The sequence below is a fragment of the Pteropus medius genome, unplaced genomic scaffold (assembly GCF_902729225.1).
Source record: "Pteropus medius unplaced genomic scaffold, Ma_sr-lr_union100, whole genome shotgun sequence".
In the NCBI taxonomy this organism is placed as follows: domain Eukaryota; kingdom Metazoa; phylum Chordata; class Mammalia; order Chiroptera; family Pteropodidae; genus Pteropus; species Pteropus medius.
This window is the reverse complement of record NW_024351543.1, coordinates 229,459-251,066: the sequence shown is the minus strand read 5'-3', so window position 1 is coordinate 251,066 and position 21,608 is coordinate 229,459. Positions and strand designations below refer to the sequence as shown.

Below are 21,608 nucleotides of genomic sequence, written 5' to 3'. Positions count from 1 at the left end.
TTTCCTAGAAGAGTTTGTATAATGTCTTTTTAACATTGGCATGGTGTTTCCACATTCATACTGAGCTTTCAAATTCACTATTAAATTTGTTGTCCATAGCAATATTGTATGATGGATAAGGCATTTTGACATCTCTGAACTCTTTTTAAAACAATTACCACAGAATCGTTCCTGACACAGATCCCTTAATACTGAATGGTAGCAGAGCTGTCTCTCGATATCAGGGCTTTGGCTCTAAATTCCACATCTTTTTCACTATATCATACCCTGGTCGATGTCCAGGATGGAATGATTTTGTCCTTATTTTTGTTCCATCCTGTCTCATGCATTTATTAACAAGCTTCTACCACCACCCTCAAGCTGCCCGTAACTTGATTCTAGTGTCTCTTTATGAAAGATGATTGTATCTACCCTACATTTCTCTTATTTCAATGAAACCTCATCTTATTCATTCATTAGAAATATAGAATAATTGAACAGGTTTTTAAATGCAATATTGGAGAAATGCTCAAGTAACTCTCTGCTAGCTATAGGCTATAAATTTCCATTTTCTTACATTTTCCCATCATTTAGTAAAGTGCATATTTTCTGTGCACTGTATCTTTGGGGAAAGATAAACATTGAACAATTTCATGTATGGAGAGCTATTATAAAGGAAATACAGAGTATATGGAAACGAATGATCAGGAGACTTACTGTGGTCTCAGAGAAGGATGTTGGTCATCTAGACTTCATATTATTGTCATGTCAATACCTTTTATTATCTATATTCAGGCCAGATTCTTTTTCTACATGGTTTTCATCATTCTGACTGTACATTCATTTAGACTATTAATAAGAAAGTGTTAGTAATAGCTAACATCATTTGATTGCTTTTATGTGCTAGGTAGGCACTGTTCTAAGAGGTTTTCAGCAATTTTATGAGATGGGTGCTACTAGTGTTCCCATTTTATATATGAGAAAATGAAGGCACAGTGTGATCAAGAAAATCACTTAAGTTACACAACAAGTAAACTGGAATTTTTGGGAAAACTTTTACATCCTGTTAACATTATTATGCAGTAGAACTTTATGCCAGGGTGGAAATGTTCTGTGCAGTTCAATCTACATGTGGCTATTGAGCACCTGAAACTGACTGGCTTCACTGAGATACTGGCTTTTAAATTTTAGTTAATTAATTTAAATTAAAATAGTTCAACTTGGCTAATGGCTCCTGCTTACAACAGCACAGCTCTAAAATACATTCTGCTCAATGCTGAATTCATATTACCTAGAACTTTGCCTGAAAGGGAGTAGATACTTTATACATATAAATCAGATAGATGAATAAATGAAATATATGTGACTATGAAATATGTAAATTCTTGAGTCATATTAAAATTTAAAAAGTCATTGAGGTACGTTCACTCTTGTGTTTTGCAGATTCTGGGAAATGGCTCTAACATTCACTGGTCTCAAGCTTCAGGGTTCACTAGGTCGATTTGGCAAAACAGCCACTACTGATATAGAAGGTTATATGGAGCTCCCGGATGGGAAGGTGAATACAGCCACTATTCTACAATAATAAAATTGTTTTCAAGTGACATATGAAAACACATTATACATTCTAAAAAGCACTGTCAATCTTAGCAATAAGAGATACTATAACTGTGAATATAATGGACATTTAATTTTGCCTTTTCAAATAATCAATTTGAATTAATATATTTGTATGAAATTGTTATAACCCACATGTACATATCATTTTGTGTTATTTTTACTAAATATTATACACACATATAAAGTATACAAACATTTTCTTATATTAACATAGTGACATACTTATCATTTTTAATTATGTCATGGAGTTACAATGTTTGTAATGTTCATTTTTCTCCCGTGTTTTCTGTGCTGTGATGCTTCAAGAAGACTTACTAGGCTCAAGGTTATATTCTGTCTTGTGGCTTTTGTTTTTATTATCAGATTATTGTTCAGCAAGATTGAGCCACTTTACAATAACACCTCAAACCTGTAACTTTAATCTGTTGGTTTATTCTTAAATATTGTTAGTTTACTCCCTCTCTTCCTCTTACAAAATTTATAGACATATTGACTATAGAATCAGTTCTCCATTAATATTGTATTTGATTTCCTATTGGGATGAGTTATGTAATATTATTTGTGACCATCTCAATCATAAGTAAAGGCCAGCATACAAATATTACTCTGAGGAACCAAATGGTCTAGTCTTCTACCTCCTGGGATAGTCTCAATTTGAAATCATGACATATAGGAGGAAATAAGCGTTGGATGCTGGCTAACCTATAATATATCCAAACCTATAAGATGATTGTAAATCATTCCACCTTCAAATTCTGAATACTGTAAGAATTAAGCTAAAATAAAGATAATACAACTCTCATTAAAAACATGATATGAGATCTATCTTAAAAAGGTTCAGTAGAGTTTGTGAGGATGTAGGGGAGAAAAGAAGCCTTTTTAAATAAGAGAGACATAAAAAGAAATGTTTAGTGTTAGAAATGAATATCAGGTATTTAGAGGGCTAATTAGAATAAAGCATTCATGCTAGGAAATTAGAATGAGAAGTATGGTTGGGTCCTAGTGTACAAAGAGTATAACAACCAGGCAGAACTATTATATTTTGGAAGTGTAAGGTTGTAAATAAGAGAAGTTATCAATAAATTTGGCCACAAAATGCCACGCAAATTAAAAGGAAAGCCTGGAGTCAAGGAAATGAGCTAAGAAGGAACATATTGCTTTATTCTAAGAAGAGGCAATAAAGGCCTAGACTTTTCTCAGGACAAATAGAAGAGGAAAGTTAGACATGAATGACATTTCAGAAAGGATGCCTTATAGGCTTTGGTGACTTTTGGTGGTTTTAGTCACTGGACAGGAGAAACCAAATATAAATAAAGACTCCACTACATGTTGGCTGGAGCTTAATAATCGGTAAAATAGGTAGAATAGATAAGAATAGGTAGACAAAGAGGCAGAAAAGACTAAGGTCCTAAGTTACTTTAAGTGAGAGAGAGGTGGGGATGCAGACTCCTAGAGCAGGCTGCCAAGAACTAGGTGTCCCATGGAGCATTTCATGGAATGTTACTCTAAACAGAAGCTCTGTGAAAATAAGACTTTCTTGGTCTAATTCCTTCATATCGCGAAAATCTTCTTGATGCTCAGTGAGTAATTTTGTGTTCCAGCGTCCAAGAGGTCCTAGAGAAAATACATTTGTTTGACTTTGTTTATCCTAGCATCTGTCTTCCGAGGCAGTGGTAGTCAGAACAGGAGCTTTTGAGCCACAGTGCCTGGTTTAGAATCCTGACTCCTCTGGGTAATTTTGGGCAAGATAGTAACTGTTCTGTGCTTCATTTTTTTCCTTTGTAAAATGGGCATGAAAACAGTAGGGGCTTCCACTGGCCCATATGGTTCCTTTATGCAAAGAGAAAAACTCTCTTCTGGGAAAATAAAGTGCCCAACCTGCACAACCATACATGGCGTCCCCAGTAAAAGTACCAAGTTTATATGGTTTTTAGAATTAAATAACTTAATGCACGCAAAGTGCTCCAGCAATGCTTGGCACAGAGTCAGTACCCCATTAGTATTACCTAGTTGGTAACACTTGTTAAACAGCCTAAGAACTGGTGTTTGGTGCTATGTACTTTGGGAAGTGCTGGATTAAATGGATTAATTCAGGAGGTGGTTCTAGATGAGTATCCTTGTTCAAAATTGGATATTGTTATGTGTAATCTCTGAGTTCAATAATGGTCTCACAATTTATCAAACATAACAGTTCATATTATCACACTTAAAAAGTTGAATCTCATCTATCAAGAATTTTAAACATACCTCTAACTTTTGACCCAGTGATTCCGTTCTTGGATTATTTCCTTAAGAGATGTTCAAAGAAATATATAATGGATATGTTTGCAAAATTATTAGCGGCATACAGCCTAGTCACAATAATGGCAACAGTACATAACACTAGGAGGAAATACATAAAAAATGTGATTAGTAGTTGTTTCTATGGTAGTGAGTTTTCATTTCTATATTTTATTTCTCTGTATTTAACATGTTTTACTTTCATAGTCAAGAAAATAATCTTTAAAAATAATTCTCACCTGCTATTTGAGGCATAAATATATGTATTTGTCTGTTTTAATGCACATTCCTTCCTTTCTGCACACCTGCAAGGTTCTCTCAGGGTCAGAATGGGGCAACATGCTGGTTTGGGAAGCTGGCCTCATCAAAGTCGAGCTCTGTCGAGCTGGAAATATAAGTTGTCATCAGGGTCCCATCAACCAGATAATGCTGGATGAGGGTGAAGTTATCACTGTCGGGTCAGATGGATGCATTAGGGTAAGTTTTCTTGACACTTAGACAGTAGCACCCACATCTAAGCCTTGCAGAATCACCTAGTTGGTTCTATCAGATTTTTATTTCTCACAAAGTTTATTTTATGAAGAAGATCAGTGGTCATTTAGTCCTAGGGCTGACTCATTTTAAATAATGCTTCTCTTGTAAATATTTGAATTCTAGTCAAAATTAATTTATAGTATCTCAGAATCAAAATTTTCTGAGGGGACCATTTGTTATTTAAATTCTGCTGTTGAAATAGTAGTTTCAAAAGAAAGCCCATGTTAGCACAATATAAACAGTGATCACAGATATCCTTCCAAAATGCCTTATACGAATAGGTCATTTTCTAGGAACAAAAATGCTAAACATTTCTTAGTTATTTTTACTGGGGCTACTGATCAGAAATATACTCAAAGGCGAGCTGAGAGGGTTTGCCTATGGACGGTTCTGCCTCGTTGCACCTTATACGAGTAAACTCACTTGTCCTCACCTGTGGACACTCTTCTGCCCATAGCGTTAGCTAAGCTGGAATGTTGCTTCAGCATCTAAGTCTCCCTTGTTACGGCCACACCTCTGCATGTGTACCCTGCTATTGCTAGCAAATCTGGAGCGTCCTGATTTGTCATGTGGAAATGTGTTCCTTCAACCATCCTGTAGTCCCCTTGGATGTATTTCTTCTGGGGCCTTTTGTAAGTGGTAGTGTTCTCTGGATATTCTTTAAGAAGTATGATCAGAAAAAAAAAGAAGTATTATCAGAAAAAAGACTGTATTTTTTTTTAATATCCTGGTCATTCTTAATGAGCCCATTAAGTTGACACTAGTTGAGCTTAATATGTCTAATACATTGTTTAGGCCATATCTCTCCCACAGTCTGCCCTCTTACCATTGGCTTTTTGAACCTAAGTATAATTTTTTTACAATTACCAAATTAAATTTAATCTTGTTAGAGTTTACTCATTACTCTGAGAATCTTTTGTGTCCTTTATTATATCATACAATAAATTCACAATCATTCCAAGATATGTTACCCCAAAATGTCAAAATACCAGTGGAAGAAATCCTGAAGAGAAGTTAAATATTTCACAGAGGACCCCTTCACCTTTCATGGACACTGCTGATTTCTAAGCTTACTTTCCTTTTCACAGTCCACTCTCATCTCTACAGTTCTTTACATTGTAAATCTCTAGCTCTCACGCTTTAGGAAAAACTTATCCCAACTACCAGGTGTTAGTTGGGCCCTGGGACCTGGGCCTCTTGTCCACAAGGCTAATCTATGGGACAACACCAATTCTCCTTGAAGTTACTTTCTCAGAGTCTAAGTTATTGAGTCTAGGACAACATGGCAGGGTGTGTCAACAGAACCATCCGGAGTGGGCTTTGGCACATCACAGAGAAAGGTCCATCTGGATCTCTCTGTCATGCGAGGTGGAAATGTGTTCCTTCAACCATCCTGTAGCATTCAGGTCTCCTATCCCAAGAACAACAATCCTTATCTGAATAGTACAGTTTAAATTGATAAGTAAGAGAAACATTTTCTGATGAAGACATCATCTATACTTTCTCTGCTTATAATTAAGGTAGTGCTTGAATTGTTAAGCAAGAAGGTCTATTTCCCCCTTCCAGGAGCTAACTAGTATATATAAAACAAGGCTTATTATGATGTCTTATTGAACAAGCAAACCATTTACTCCTATGGCCACTCTATGTGCAGAAAGACCTTGAAATACAGATTTCTTTGGACAAATTAGAATTCTTATTTATAGCTGTATTTAGTCACAAATCTCTGTAAATATAAAGAAATTGCTTTGTATTTCTTTTCTGGCTTAGAAAATATAAATTCAGAAACTGCCGTATGATTAAAGTATTTTCTTATTAATTTTATAAGATTTGGGATTTTGAGACCATAGACACTGCTGATGCTATAGATGAGTCTGGATTGCTAGAGATTGAGCCCATTAATGAACTTCAAGTAGACAAGAATGTCAAACTCTTCTCTATGATAAAAATGAATGAAACCGGACATAACTTTTGGTTGGCTCAAGTGAGTTGCAGTCTTCTTTTTTTGCTCTTTTAAAGTTATCTGGACACAAAACTAAAATAATATAATATCATTTTATAGATGGGGAGGGCACTAAAATAATAAGTTATCATTACTGTAAGTTCATTTTATTATTAAGACTACTATTGATACCTGAATGAAGACTTCCTAAATTTTTAATTAACCTATATTTTATACACAAAAAACCTATTAGGAACATTTTAATTATTTTTAACTATAAGTATAACAAGATTGCTTCACTTATTGTATGGTTGTGTTCTAAGATATACAGAAGTTGCTTTCATCAATTGCACTTTAAAATACAAGTAAGCTTTTGGTATTATTGTTTGCCCTTACTTTAAATCATAGGAAGAAAATTATTTTAATTTGACATAAGTTCAAAATGATAAAACAAAATATTATTAGGCATTTAATTTTTCAGGATGCCAATGGAGCCATATGGAAGCTTGACCTTAGTTTTTCAAATATCGTAAGTTGCCTATTTTTCTTATTTTTTTTCTAATTTTCATAATTAAAATCTTTGTTATTCTTACTTAAAAGATATTTTATCTATCTCCATATTTGATCATTGCTCCCATCAAAAACTTGCTCAATATATCTGATTCATGAGAATTCATATTTTCTCTGTAATGATTTTTTTACATTAAAGGCCTATCTCATAGCAAAAATTACCAGAAAAGTGGCAATAACAGTGGCTAACATTATATAGTGCTTTACAGTTTTCATAAACATAAGCCATTTGCATTTATAATCTCATCGCTACCCTGTTTAATAGACAGGCAGTTGCTGTCATCTCATTTTACTGATGAAGAAACGAGAACTGGCAGTCTAAGTGGCTTGTGCAAAATCACACAGCCATCAACTGCAAAGCCAGTACTCTACTTCTCCTAATTCCAAAGTTTAACATTATTTCTAACCTATTATGCTTTTTTTAAAAGTTCTAATCAGATAAAAATCATACATATGTTACAGAGTTTTATTTGCATTTCTTTAAACTTGACCTTAATTCTATGTTAACTTTTCTTTGACATCTGTTGGAATTTCTGTCTTTTTATTATCAGACCCAAGATCCAGAATGCCTCTTCTACTTCCATTCTGGAGCCATCGAAGCCTTGGTCGTCTCGCCTATCACTTACCTCATGGCCACTACTAGCTTGGACTGTAAGTAAGAACTCTTAATGACAATATATGTGGCCTTTTTGTTTTGTTTTCAACACATTTTTTATGTATTTGATTGAAAGCATTTGAACATTTTTCCAAAAGGGAAGCCTCTTAGTGCAAGTGAGGCAAGTATTCGTGGAAGGGAGAGGGCACAAAATGTACCAGCTGTGGTTATAGTAAGATTAAAATAAGGACACAGTAAGTCATTCATGAAAATTATCCACATTTGTGCTTTTCTTTTTATTTCCATCTCTTTTCTTATGCCGAATCTATGGGGATCATGCAAGGAGAAATAGATACACCAGGCAATCATCAATTGTCTTTTTTATTCATGTTTAGCAATTTCCAATGACTTTTTTCATGTTTATTTTTCATGTTTTATTCATGTTTATCAATGATTGAAGGTATCCATAGAAATTTTTGACTAAAGAAGGGCTATTGGATTATCAGTTGATTTAGTTATTTAAGAAATTTCTTATTATAATTCTCAATATGTAAAGTGAGCCAAAGTTATTTAAAAAGGGATTATGTATACATTTGTTTCTTTTAAAACTGTCTTTCTATAGGTTCTATTCGAATCTATGATTTTGCTAGCAAAACTCCTTTGTCTCATGTGAAATTCAAACAAGGAGGTACTGCTCTTGCTTGGGTACCCCGACTGGTAAGTTTATTATAATGAACTTCTCCCAGATTCTATTAGTAGATATAGTATGTCAGTGCCGTTTCTTGGAAATATAGACATTTTCTGACTCTGGATTTTAGAGAAGAATAAAAATTTTAAGTCAGTTTATTCACTTAGAATGTGGTAGACATCATCATGACCTTGCTATTGTTATGGTTTTGGTCCTGATTTAATGAAAATCTATTTTTAAACCACCTGCAGATTAGTAGTAGTTCCATGTTACACAGTAATCAACCAATAGAACTTTGTGAATCTGTCCTCTATTCCTTTGACTGTTATTTCATTCATTACATTTCTATTTCCAGCATACCTATGAGGTGCTGGGCCTTGTTTCTGATTCTGGGAACACAAATGAGCAAAAAGACAAAAATACTTGCTCTCACACATCTTACACTCGAGTGGGAGACAGAAGGCAGAGACAGACAATAAATAAAATAAGTAAAATATGTGATACGTTAGATAATAAGAGCCATGGGAAAAAATTAGGCAGAGATGGAGTTGTTCTAATTATTGCTCTATAATAAACTACTTCAAAATGTAGTGGTATAAAACAGCAATTAATTTATTTTGCTCATATGTTTTATAGATTCGGAATCAAGACGGGTGGCAGCAGGGATGGGTTATCTCTGCTTCATAGGGTCTGGGGTCTCAACTGGGAACACTTGGATGGTGGGGGCCTGGAATCATCTAAAGGCTTCTGTATTACAAGTCTGGTACTTGTGTTGAAGGCTGGGCCAAGCTGGGATGTCAGCAGGAGTCCTTACATAATAGTGCCTCCGTGTGGCTTGGGCTTCATCACAGCATTCTGGCCTCAGGGCATTCACACACTTCTTACACAGCAGCTCAGGGCTCCAAGACCTAGTGTTCTAACAAACAAGGCAGAAGCTGCTGGCCTTCTCAGTGGTAGAAGTCACATAACGTCACTTCTACCATCCACTGGGTGAAGCAGATTCAAAGTAGGGGGCACTTGAACCCCATCTCTTCATGGGAGGCATGTCAAAGAATTTGTAGTCATGTTTTTAAAATGTCTTGGGAGTATTTTGGGAATGTTTTATCCTTACCATTTTGAGTTGAAATCAAAGAGAAAATGTTTCAGGCTCAAAATCGATATGGAGATGGCTGGACTGGAGGGGAATTTCATAATGGGAACAAGACCAGAAGGGGAATTCAGGCCAGAGAATAGAGGTGGAACAATGATGAGGCTAGAACAAATAGAAAGCACAGAGCAGACTACCAAACCTGGCTTACTCTTTATCCTAATTTATTTACACTCTTACCTGAAGTCTTTAAAATACAGCCTAAGTAATTGAATCATTTATTCAGATGGTTGTGTGATGTCCATAGAATATTTCCATTTTCAGCCTTATATCAAATTAATGATCATATGGATATTATACTAGACTTGAAATGCCCCTTCTCAACGCTCTCTTGCCTTCTGGAAAACTCCGCATCATTCTTTACAACTCAGCTCAGGTCAAACATCATCTCTTCTGCATAGCCCTCTGTGACCCCACCTTCAAACAGAGCTAAGAACTCCTTCCTCTGCTATTCATTTTTTTTTAAAGACTTTGCATACACCCCTCTTATAGTACTTATCACAGCATACTAAGATTATTTGCTTTATTGTCTATCTTTCCATCTGACTGTTTGCTCTTCATGTGACAACCATAACTATTCTTTGTACCTCCAGTGCCTCTACAGTTACACGTACATTAGACACTTAGTAAATGTTTGTTGAATTAACAACATTCAATTGGAATTGAATGTGGTGTAGTTTTCTTATTCCCAAGATTTTCATAATTGCCTGGCCTCAGGGATGATCACTCGGCTCTAAAGAATAATAGGGATTTTGTTTTTCTCCTGAATGCCTTTTAAGACTAAAGATTTAGTACATTCAGACATTGCTAGGTTTATATCTCTGCCCAGACTTCTTCTCTAAGCTGCAGGTTATATGTCATCTCTATTTTGAGATCTCTAGGGTACCTCAAACTCAACATGTCCAAGACTAAATTCATGATTTTCTGCTCACTCCCAGCTACCCCTCACTCTAAAACAATAGCAACAACAAACCACATGTATACCTGACTCCCTTCCAGAGTTTCCTGTCTCAGTAAATGTTTTAGTCATTCTTGACACCTCCCTCTGCCTCATCCCCCATGCCCACTTATTACCAAATAGGGTTATTATACTTCTTACTAAAATATGTCTATATCCATCATCTTCACTACATCACCTCAGACCAAGTGACTACAATCACTCTCCTGGAGTATAGCAGCCATTTCTTCAAAGGCTTCCCAAAAGCTTTCCTTGCATCCTATCTAGGCCATGTCAGACCTACTTTCTACATGGCAGCAAGAATGACTTTTCTGAAACAGCAAATCTGATCATGAGACCTCCCTACTCCCAACCCCCAACTAAAAACCTTTTAATGACTTCCTGCTGCTCTCAGAATGAAGACTATCCCTAATGTGACATGTAAGCCACTTTGTGACCTGGTGCCTGCTTATCTCCCTTTCCAGCTCCTTGTGGAAGCACTGCTCCCTCACTCAATTTGCTCTAGACAAACTATAACTTTTTCATGAGTTGCTTTTTTCCCTGCCACATGACCTTTGCACAAGCTATATCCTCTCTGAGGAGTGCTTCCCCCACCTTCCTGTACTTTGTTAATTCCTGGGCATCCTCTGATCTCAGCTCCACCATCTCTTCTTTAAGGAGGGTCAGCTAGATCAGCTTTCTTTGTTATTTGCTCTCAGAATATGTTTCTTTTACTACTTATTTCAGTTCATAATTCCACACTTATTTGTGTGATTGATTAATGTCTGTCATCTCCATTAGATTATTAATTCTGTGAAAACAGGTTGAGACTATTCTCACACTTGGGTTGCTGGTGATAGATGCCTGTCACATGAGAGACAGACACTCCACCCACATTTGCTCATCGAGTGTTTGAATTGCCATAGTGTACCTGTCTCATAGTCAGCAGTGATAGGATCTGTCCTAGAATAGATGGAGGTTACCAGAAAGTTGTACAAGGAATTACCAATGGATAGTCTATGTTAAATTAGCCTAAATAAAATACAGAGATATCTATTATGTAGGAAAACTTTCTTAACTAATTTCATATCCCTTGTATTTAATTTTTGTTCAAGATAAGCTACACTGGAGCACAGATTATTGTTGGATTCGAAGATGGGGTTGTTCGCATTCTTGAACTTTATGATCCAAAAGGGCTCACAATTTTTGCAGGACGGAAGAAATTTTTGGATGCAGATCTTCATTTGAAATATGTTTTCAAACCCCATACTGCTCATATCACTGCTTTAGCTTATGAACGTGATGGAGAAATTCTAGCCACAGGGGTGAGTAATAGATTTCTTTTTGTTTCCTGTTGAACTTTCATGGTTAACCTAGCCTCTTATTAGTCTTCCTATTTAATGATGCCTTATTTGTTGATACTCCTATCTGAGAACATATCCATATTTTGCTTTCTTTGTAGTCATATTCTTTTAGTGTAGTCTATGCATGATATTTACAAATATTCTTACAAATTGAGTTCTAACACTTATTTTAAATGGATAGAAAATTTCAGCTGAGAATCATGCAAGATGTTTTATGTATAATCGATATTTTATAGTGTAGGTATATACGTATAGAACTTCAATAAATGAAGCGAATAACCAGGTAAATTCTCAGTGCATTAATAGGTGAACATATGCATTTTTTCTGAAATAATCTTATGTAAAGAGATGATGATCATTTTTTCAGAACCACATACTGGAATACATGATTTATCAAGTGTTCTCATGGGGAGAAAGAAGTAAATATTTGAAATAAGAACTTTCCCAGAATAACCTGGGATATGTGACCATTATAGGTATAAGTGTATGGTGGATAAACTGTAGCTGGTAAATGTTTCGTTACTCTATGTAATAGATTTCATAATATGTATTTGGTGGGCATTTCTCAATTTCTTAGAGTAAAGATAAAACTGTCTTCTTCTTTGACGTGGAAAAGGATTATAAACCAATTGGTTTTATTACTACTCCTGGACCTGTTTGCCAGTTAGTATGGTCTACAGCCTCTCATGTAAGTAATTATTATTTGTCTTCATGCTTAAGTCTCAACTACATAATGAAATGATCTGGAAGAGAAAGAGCAGCAAGTGGAATTATTAGCCCTACTTCTGCATCCCGCATTGAGGGACCAGGATGCTGCTCAGCTTGGCTAATAGAGCACCCTCAGGAATTCCTCATCCCCTTCTCTACCTTCTATCTCCCATACTCTAATTAGTTGGCCACAGTCCCCTCTCAAAACACTGGGTTATATCAGGCTTTGCTTCAACAATGGTGCCTCTAGCCAGATACACATGACAGAACGTGTTGACTTGGGTTTGTTAGTCCTTCTGACATTCAGAAGTTCAGTTCTAAGTTTTGAGTGTACTTGTCCTCATCCTTATCTCTTTACTTCTCTTCTGTCCCCATTACACCTCCATTTTCTCTTCTTCCGTCGCCTCTTTCCTAACCACAACTGGTGATTCAGTATTGATTACTAATCTTGTTTAAAGCCTCTAATTTCCCTAAGTTTGAGCATAGGATAATTCAGTCATGTGAATAGTGATTGAATGTCTAAACTAGTGCTGTATTAGATTCCAGGAAGATAATAATGATACTGATGAACTGCATAGAAGTGCTGTCAGGAATATTGGGGTAACCTCTTTAATCTATTTTGAGCTCTTTCTTCTAAAGAAAAAGCCTATGAAATACAGTAGTATCTAGAAAAAAGTATTTTTTTCGATTTTTTAAAAATTTATTTTAATTAGTTTTAAGTATGCAGTACGTTGGTTAGACATCTATATAGTTCATAAAATGACCCCCTACTTGCTCCCTTCCTCCCCTGACCTTCTACCCAGCCAACATATTAATACTAACTGCATTCCCTATGCCATGCTCCTCATCCTTGTGACCATCCATCTGCTACTAATTTGTACTTCTTTAACCCTTCACCCCATTCTCCCAGCCCCCCAAAGTCCCCTCTCCTTTGTCCATCACCAAATTGTCCACTATATTTGTGAGTCTGTTTTTGATTAGTTGTTCTTTTTATTCCTTAGATTCCACATATAAGTGAAATCATATAGTATTTATCTTTCTCTGTCTGACTTAAATTCCTTTTAGGTCTATCAAAGCAATATCTTTTTCCAATCCCTTCCTTTTCATATGTAGAGGTGGTATTTTTTTTTTTTTTTTTAATCTTTTCAACCACTCTATCTTTTGGTTGGAGCACTTAATTCTTTTCCATTTAAGATACTTATTGATAGGAATGTAGTTGTTACCATTCTTTATTCCTGTTTTTGGTATATGTTTTTTCTTCTTAAAGAAGTCCCTCCAACATTTCCTGTAATACTGGCTTAGTGTTGATAAATTCCTTTAGCTTATTTTTGTCTGGGAAGCTCTTTATCTGTCCTTCAACTCTAAATGATAACTTTGCTGGATAAAGTATTCTTGGTTGTAGATCCTGAGTCTTTATCACATCAAATATTTTTTGCTAAGCCCTTCTGTCCTACATAGTTTCTTTTGAGAAATCAACTGCCAGCCTTATGGGTGTTCTCTTAGAGGTAACTATCTGTTTTTCTCTTGCTGCTTTCAATATTCTCCCTTTGTATTTAGCCTTTGGCATTTTAATTATGATGCGTCTTGGTGTGGGCCTCTTTGAATCCCTGATTTTTTGGAATTCTTTGAGCTTCCTGGGGTTTTATGTCCATTTGCTTCACCAGGTTAGAGAAGTTTTCCATCATTATTTCTTCAAACAGCTGTTCAATATCTTGATTTTCTTCAGTTATGCCAATCAGATGGGTATTTGGACCCTTAATAGTGTCCCATATGCTCCTTAAATTATTTTTATAGTCTTGGCATCTTATCTCTTGCCATTCTGATTGAGTGTCCTTGGCTTTCTCATCCTCTAGATAGGGCATTTGATCCTTTTCTTTATTCACTTTGTTTATTCCTTTATTTATTCCATTTAATATACTTCTCATCTCAGATAATGTGTTCTTCATTACACACTGGTTCTCTTTTATAATTTCCATTTTCATTTTTATGTTTTTTATCTCTTTGTTGAAGTTCTCACTGAATTTATCTACACTTCTCAAAAGTTCATTGAGTATCTTAGTGTTTTGAACTCTGCATCTGTTAGATTACTTGACTCCATTATATCTGGATCTCTGCTCTGTTCTCTCATATGGTTTCTGCTTCTTTGTCTTACCATTTTGGCTGCTTTTCCGTGTCTGTTTCTATGTACTAAGCAAAGCACCTAATTCCCCTGGTCTTATTAGTGTGGATTTGTGAAGTAGGTGTCCAGTGGCACAGTCCTGAGAGGGGTTTAGCTGCAGGCCAAATTTAGCCCAAGCCTCTGCTCCTCCAGGGCCACCTGTTAAGATTCAGCAAGGAATCCTCAATGCTGTGTTTATATTTGCCTCAAAAGGCCACACCAGAAACCGAGGTCAGCTGCCTCCAGGGTGAGTCTTGGTACTTCTCAGCAAGGAGCACCTGACTCACTGAGGATATACCTGGATGTGATTTGGGTGGGGTGCTGAGTTGGGGGAGGTGGGGTTTCAGGGAATCCTCTGGGTGGAGTGACCTCTGTTATCCAGTTTGATGACATTGGGGATATGGCGGCGCTGTGTCCGTGCACTGGGAGTAGGGAGAGCTCAACAGGGAAAAATGGATATCACCGACACTTCTATACAGAGCGAGTCTCGCTTTGGCCCTCACTCTGACAATGTCTCCCTGTAAGTTCCTGGTGCCCCCTGTGCACAGCCGAATCAGCACTGGTACTCAGAGCCAGCAGATCCATCACCACGAAATTCTGCTTGTGGACACGGCCCCTTTTAGAGGCTTCTGCTGCTGCCACTGCCTCAGCCTCTGTCTCAGCCACTCGGGAATGGGCAGCCCTGCGTCCTTGCCCTGTCCTACCTTCTGCCATTGCAGTGTGCTTTCTTGGATTTCTCCCTAGTTGTATGGCTTGTTCATCTATATACTAGGCAATTTTTCCTTGCTGCTTGCTCCTTGTTTCCATCACGGCTTTGATTTGGTTGCCAGAGGGATGAACAGAGCCCCTATCATCTATGCCATTTTTTTCCCTCCCCCCTGGAAAAAGTATTTTTAAAATTAATCATTGCTTTCATCTTTGCTAGGCATCGGCAATGGAGTCATATGCAGTACAAAACAGTCTCTTCTGAAGGAGAAAAGAATACACATATTTAAAAATTAATAATTTTGTAATAGAAAAATACAAGATTCCACAAGAGAATTGGTGACAAATATTAGTGGTCTAGACAATATGTGCTGGGAATATGAAGCAGGGAAATATCAAGAAAGGGAGAAGTAAACATAAGTAATTATTATGTACTATTCTTTAATCTTCAGGAATTGGAGAGGAGTTGGATACAGTGGTTTAGAGGAAAGGAATGAGAGCAGCAAAGGAAGCTCTGTGTTAAGGTGTGAACATTTATATCACAGCATAGAAAATTATGTCCAACTTTCAATCACTTCCCTAGATATAAAGTTAAAAAAGGAACAGATATTTGCCAGGGGTTAGGAATGGTGGGTGGGAAGGGGGTGGGTACAACTATAAAGGGTCAGCTCAAAGGAGATCTTTGCAGTGGTGGGATAGTTTTGCATCTTGATTGCTGTGGATGGTTACACAAATCTACATATATGTGATAAAATAACACAGAACTATATACATATTCTATATTAATGTCAATTTCCTAGTTTTGATATTGTTGCATAAAAGGTAACCAATGGGAGAAACTCAGTAAAGGGTATATGGTAACTCTCTGTACTATTTTTGCAACTTCTTGTGAATAATTGTTTCAAAATAAGTTAAGAAAATAAAAAGTAGGCATAAGAGACCAAAAACCTCCAACATAATTCAAAAGTCATTATAAGCAGTGCTAGCAGTTAGCCCTTGTATTTCTAGTACTTGGGAATTACTAATGTCAAAGTAGATTACTCTCATTTCACAATATATACATGTATCAAATCATCACACTGCATACCTTAAACTTACACAATATTATATCAATTATCTTAATAAAGCTGGGAAAAAGGTAAATTACCATATGTAACTGATATGCTGCCCACTTCGACTGTCTAAATAGCAATAGCTGTTAGCCCCCATCAGCTCAGAGGCCAGGCCTCCTGCCTGCCTGAATACATTAAGCTTCTGCCCATTATTTTTAGTGTTTCCCATAAGTGTGCCTCACCAGCACACACACAACCATAGTCACTACCATGATCACTTTGGTAGCAGAGTGAAGTTACAGAGGAGAGTGGGGCAAATCTCTCAAGCAGTTGTGTTCCAGATAAGATGTGACCAGGTACGAAAGACTGGGCAAGAGATATGTAGAAGGTAGACTTGACAGAACTTGGCAATCTTCTGAATATCTGAAGGTATTTCGAGGTGTCTAAATGTAACCCATTAGTTTCTCTAAGATGTTTTTTGTCCTACTGTAGTCTAGGACCACTGTTCTCTCTGTTACCCAAACCAGAAAATCTTGAAAGTCATTCTAGTCTCTTCCCTACCTCTAATCTCCCTGCCCCTCAGTGATTCACCAAACCATACTGATTATGCATCCTAAACATCTCTTAAGTCTGTCTCCTCTTTATCTTCTTTGTTCCTCATTGTTTCATACATTATGATTTGAACTTGATTTTTGCTTAAAATGACCTCTCTCATCATCTTGGCACTGTATTTTCACACACACACACACACACACACACATCTTTTGCTAATATTTTATTAAGGATTTTTGCATCCAAGTTTATAACAGTGATGATTTTCCCCTTTTGTAATGCTCTTGCCAGTTTTGGAATCAAGGTATTTCTGATTTCATTTAAAAAAATAAAAGGCCTTATTCTTATTCTTCAGACTTGAGTTATTCTTTGTAGGAGGATTTTAAATAATGAGTAGAATTTCAATAGATCTAGAAATGTAAAGTACTAAAAGAAGATAACTCCCAACTCCCAATTTTATACACAATGGCAGTATCTTTCAAAACTGAAAGTTAAATTGAAAACAAATGTGACTACTTGCATGACGTGAACAAATCCTGTTCCGATGCAGTTTAGGGTTATGTAAATGCTTTAAATCTGAAGGCCCAACAGAATGTCAGGCTCACTTTTCTGCATTTCTCTTATCTCTGGGATCATGTCCCCTCGAGTCTTAACTTTCTTGTTCTTTGAACTTCGACTTTTGTCTCTTCAACTCTAAAAGAATGCCTGCAGTCTAGGATACTGCATTCTGTTTGGCTTCTAGGTCCCATGCAGTAAGTTGGTCAATATCCTTAGGAAAGTTGCAGAGAATGGCTGGCTTCCCTCACTTAGCTTCCTTCTCACTGTAATCGTGCCCTTTAGAGTTGTGGCTGTACTGGTTTCTCTCTGATGTCTTGAACTAGCTGTTTTAGCAAACTTTTCATAATTCACTTTGCTAACATTTTATTAGGAGTTTCCATCTGTGTTCATAAATGAGATTGAGCTATTTTCTGTCCTCGTAGTTCATCATCAGGTTTGTTATTAAGGTTATTCTCTCTCCTGCGATGAGTTAGAAAATATTCCTTTTTCTATTCTCCTCAAGAGTTTGTGTTATTTTAGAACTTTGAATGTTTGGCAAACTTAGTAGTGGAGCCATCTGAGCATGGGGTAGTTTTTTTAGGTGATTTTAAAGAATTGATTTAATGATTATAGTGATATTTCAGATCTAGTTCTTTTTTTTTATTGAAGTATAATTAACATATAACATCATTAGTTTCAGATGTACAACTAATGATTCATTATTTGTATATATTGTGAAATTATATACAAATGGACAACAGATCCATACAAAGATGCTTAACTTCATCACAATAGTCTAGTTAACACCTGCCACCATACAGTTACAAAATTTTATTTCTTGTGGTGAGCACTTTTAAGATCTACTCTTTTAGTAACTTTCAAATATGCAATACGGTATTAATAACTATAGTCACCATGCCATATGTCACATACCCATGATTTATGTATTTTATAACTGGAAGTTTGTACCTTTTGACTCCCTTCACCCATTTTGCTCACCCCTCACCTCTGGTAACTACCAATCTGTTGTCTGTAACTATGAGCTTGGTTTTGTTTTGCTTTAAGATTTCACATATTAGTGAGAGCATACCTGTCTTTCTATGTCCAACTTATTTCAGTTAGCATAATACCCTCAAGTTTCATCCATGTTGTCGCAAATGGCAAGATTTTTTTTTCATGGCTGAATAATATTACTATATGTATATCACATTTTCTTTATCTATTCATCTAGAGATGAACACTTAGATTGTTTCCATTTTTTGGCTATTTTAAATAATGTTTGAAATTAGTGTTTTTGTTTTCTTTGGATAAATACCCAAAAGTAGATTACTGGATCATATGGTAGTTTTATTTTTACTTTGAGGAACCTCCATACCGTTTTCCATAGTGGGTGCACCAATTTATGTTCACACCAAAAACACACATGTTCTCTTTTCTCCACATCCTAGCCAGCATTTTTTGTCTTGATAATAGCCATTCTAACAGGTATGAGGTGATCTTTCATTGTGGTTTTAATTTGCGTGTCCCCGATGATTAATTATGTTGAGCATCTTTCTATGTATCAACTTGTTTATTTCCTTTGAATTTTCAAATGTATTGTCTGTAAATTCATAATATCCTAATGGTCACAGAATCTGTAGTGGTTTTCTTTTCATTTTTATATTTGTTAATTGTTCTTTCTCTCTTTCTCTTTTTTTCTCCCTTTTGCTTGCTTAATCTTGCTAGAAGTTTTCAATTTTATTAATGTTTTCAAGGAACTTTTTATTTTATTCTGTTTTATGTTTTTTTCATTTATATTCTTTTAGTATGTTCCTGCATCTACTTTCTTAAGGTTTATTTTGTTGTTTTTTTCTAATTTCATGAAATCGATACTTACATTAATTATTAATCTTCTTTATATACATCTTTTGTGCACCTTACACAGTTGTAGGCTCTAGTTGCATCCTGTAAGTTTTGATAATGTAGTATTTTCATTATTACTCAGTTAAAAATATTTTCTCAGTTTCATTTTTTTCCCCCTTTGACCTATGGGCTATTTAGAAATATTCTCTTAAAATTTGAAACACATGGAATTTCTAGTTAGCTTTTTATTACTGATGTCTAGCTTAATTGTATTTTAGTTAGAGAATAAACTATATAATTTTAATCTTTTGAAAATGATAAAGGTAAATTTTAGAAATATTCTTCATGTGCTTGAAAAGAATATGTATTCTTAAAAGTCTGTGCAGTTTCTATTAGTGCATGTCTATTATCTTAAGTTTTTATTTGTAGAGTTAAATTGTCTATTGATTTACTATTTGCTCGTTAGAGATGTTTTAAAAATCTTTTGTTTCAATTGCATATTTTTTCCCTTGTTGTTCGATTACATTTTGCTTTCTATATGTTGAAGCCATGCTATTAGGTACATAGAAATTTAAATTGTCAGTTTTCTGGTGAATTAAACCTTTATTAGTATGAAGTGACCTTTTCATCTCTAGTGATTATGTTTTAGGTGTGTCATTTGTAAACATTTGGATTTAAAAAATATCCAAATTGATAACTTTTGTCTTTTAGCTGAAGCATTTAGTTCATTTGTAAGTAATGTAATTACTGGTATGATTTGAATTAAATTTACCATCTTATATTTTCTTTTTGACCTTTATTTTCTTTATTTTTCTGGCCTTATTTACCTTCTTTTGAAGTGATTTTTTAAAAAATCATTCTACTTTTCCTTCTACTAGTTTGGAAGTTAAATATCTGTTTCTATTCTTTCAGTGGTTACTTTACATTTTAACATGTCCTTAACTCAAGAAAGTTTAATGTTAATTCTTTACTCTCTTCCCAGACAATACAACCACTTCAGGATCTTCCTACCACCTTTCTTCTGGAGTGATATTCTATTGTCGTGTATTTTACAAATAACAATATCTTGTGTGATTTAAAAATATAAATATGTTAAAATCTCACAAGATATATTCAATTAGTGTTTCCTAAGAACTATCCACATGTTGAACACTTCCTTGCTCTTTATTCTTTCTTGCATCTGGAAATATTTTCTTCTGTATAAAATACATTCTTCAGAACTTCTCCTACTGCAGGTTTGCTATCGGTAAATTCTCAGTTTTTATTTTTTTCTGGAATTTTTTTTCATTATTGAGGGATATTCTTTGTTGGCACAGAATTCTAAATAGCAGTAATTTTCTTTCGGCTCATTCAAGATGTCATTCCAATGTCTCCTAGCATCCATTGATTCTGCCACTTGTTGGTGTGATTACTCTTTGAAGGCAATTTGTCTTTTCTGGCTGTTAAGGATTTTTTTCTACGTTTTTGTCATTCAGTCTTATTCTGATGTATTTAGGTGCTTGAATCCATTGATTTGTAATTTTGGAAAAAATTTAGCCAATTTTCTTAATGTTCCTTTTGTTCCCCCACACTTTCTTTCAGACCCTGATCACGTAGGTATTAGAATTTCTTAGTCTTATTCTTACCCTTTTACTCTCTTAAAAAAAATTCTATTCTGAGGAGAAAAATTTAGAAGGGTGCACATTAACCTCTTAGCATTTGTTGTATCTGTTTGGGGCTGGGGAGAGAAATATAACAGTTAGCTTTGCCTTTATACAAAGTATAATTTTTAACCCTTTTCCTGTTTAGAAAAAAATGCAGCTCAGTGCCAGCTAATTTAATTTTACATAAACACACTCTTTGAGGCTGAAGAAAATCTGACTGGTTTTCAATATGAACATAAAATATAAAAACTGTTTTTGGAGTTATTTCTAAACAGAACTTGTCTCTAATCCTAATATAAGAGAAATGTATACATAAATTGTATCCATCAGATTAATCTTCAGCTAACAACTGTTTGAGAATGACGTTAACATCATGCGTAGAAATGCTACGTTTTCTTGGATTTGACATTTTCAGTGATCGAAAATTACTGTATTTTGTCAATGGAAATACCACTACTAAAAATAGAATGCTATAAATAGAATGATATCATTTGCTTCCTAAGACTATCGATATACTAGAGCGATGTGAAAATAATAAAAGTGAGATATTTCATGGCAAACATTGGGGATAAGGTTAGGACTGCAATCCGTGAGGTATCTTGGGGTAAACACTGCAGCCACAAGTGCCACTGGCAAGTATTCTTGGGGCAAATGGGAAATGGGTTAAGAAAGTTTATTAGGAGGACATTGGTTAAAAACATTATGTAAATTTCGAGTGTATAAATCTATGATACATTATCTGTTTATTGCATTGT

General features: G+C 35.3%; 1 protein-coding gene across 4 annotated transcripts in view; it reads left to right on the top strand.

Annotated features, from left to right (window-relative positions):
* The window catches only part of CFAP44 (cilia and flagella associated protein 44), a 112,168-nt gene that overhangs the window by 22,198 nt on the left and 68,362 nt on the right, over positions 1–21,608 (top strand). For 3 of the 4 annotated variants that reach the window (XM_039842997.1, XM_039842995.1, XM_039842996.1), the window contains exons 8-15: positions 1,423–1,537; positions 4,192–4,356; positions 6,242–6,397; positions 6,837–6,884; positions 7,477–7,576; positions 8,143–8,237; positions 11,408–11,617; positions 12,234–12,344. In XM_039842997.1, the coding sequence (XP_039698931.1) occupies positions 1,423–1,537; positions 4,192–4,356; positions 6,242–6,397; positions 6,837–6,884; positions 7,477–7,576; positions 8,143–8,237; positions 11,408–11,617; positions 12,234–12,344 (1,000 nt within the window). The remainder of the gene's footprint in view (positions 1–1,422; positions 1,538–4,191; positions 4,357–6,241; positions 6,398–6,836; positions 6,885–7,476; positions 7,577–8,142; positions 8,238–11,407; positions 11,618–12,233; positions 12,345–21,608) is intronic. The other variant, XM_039842998.1, reaches the window with a different exon arrangement.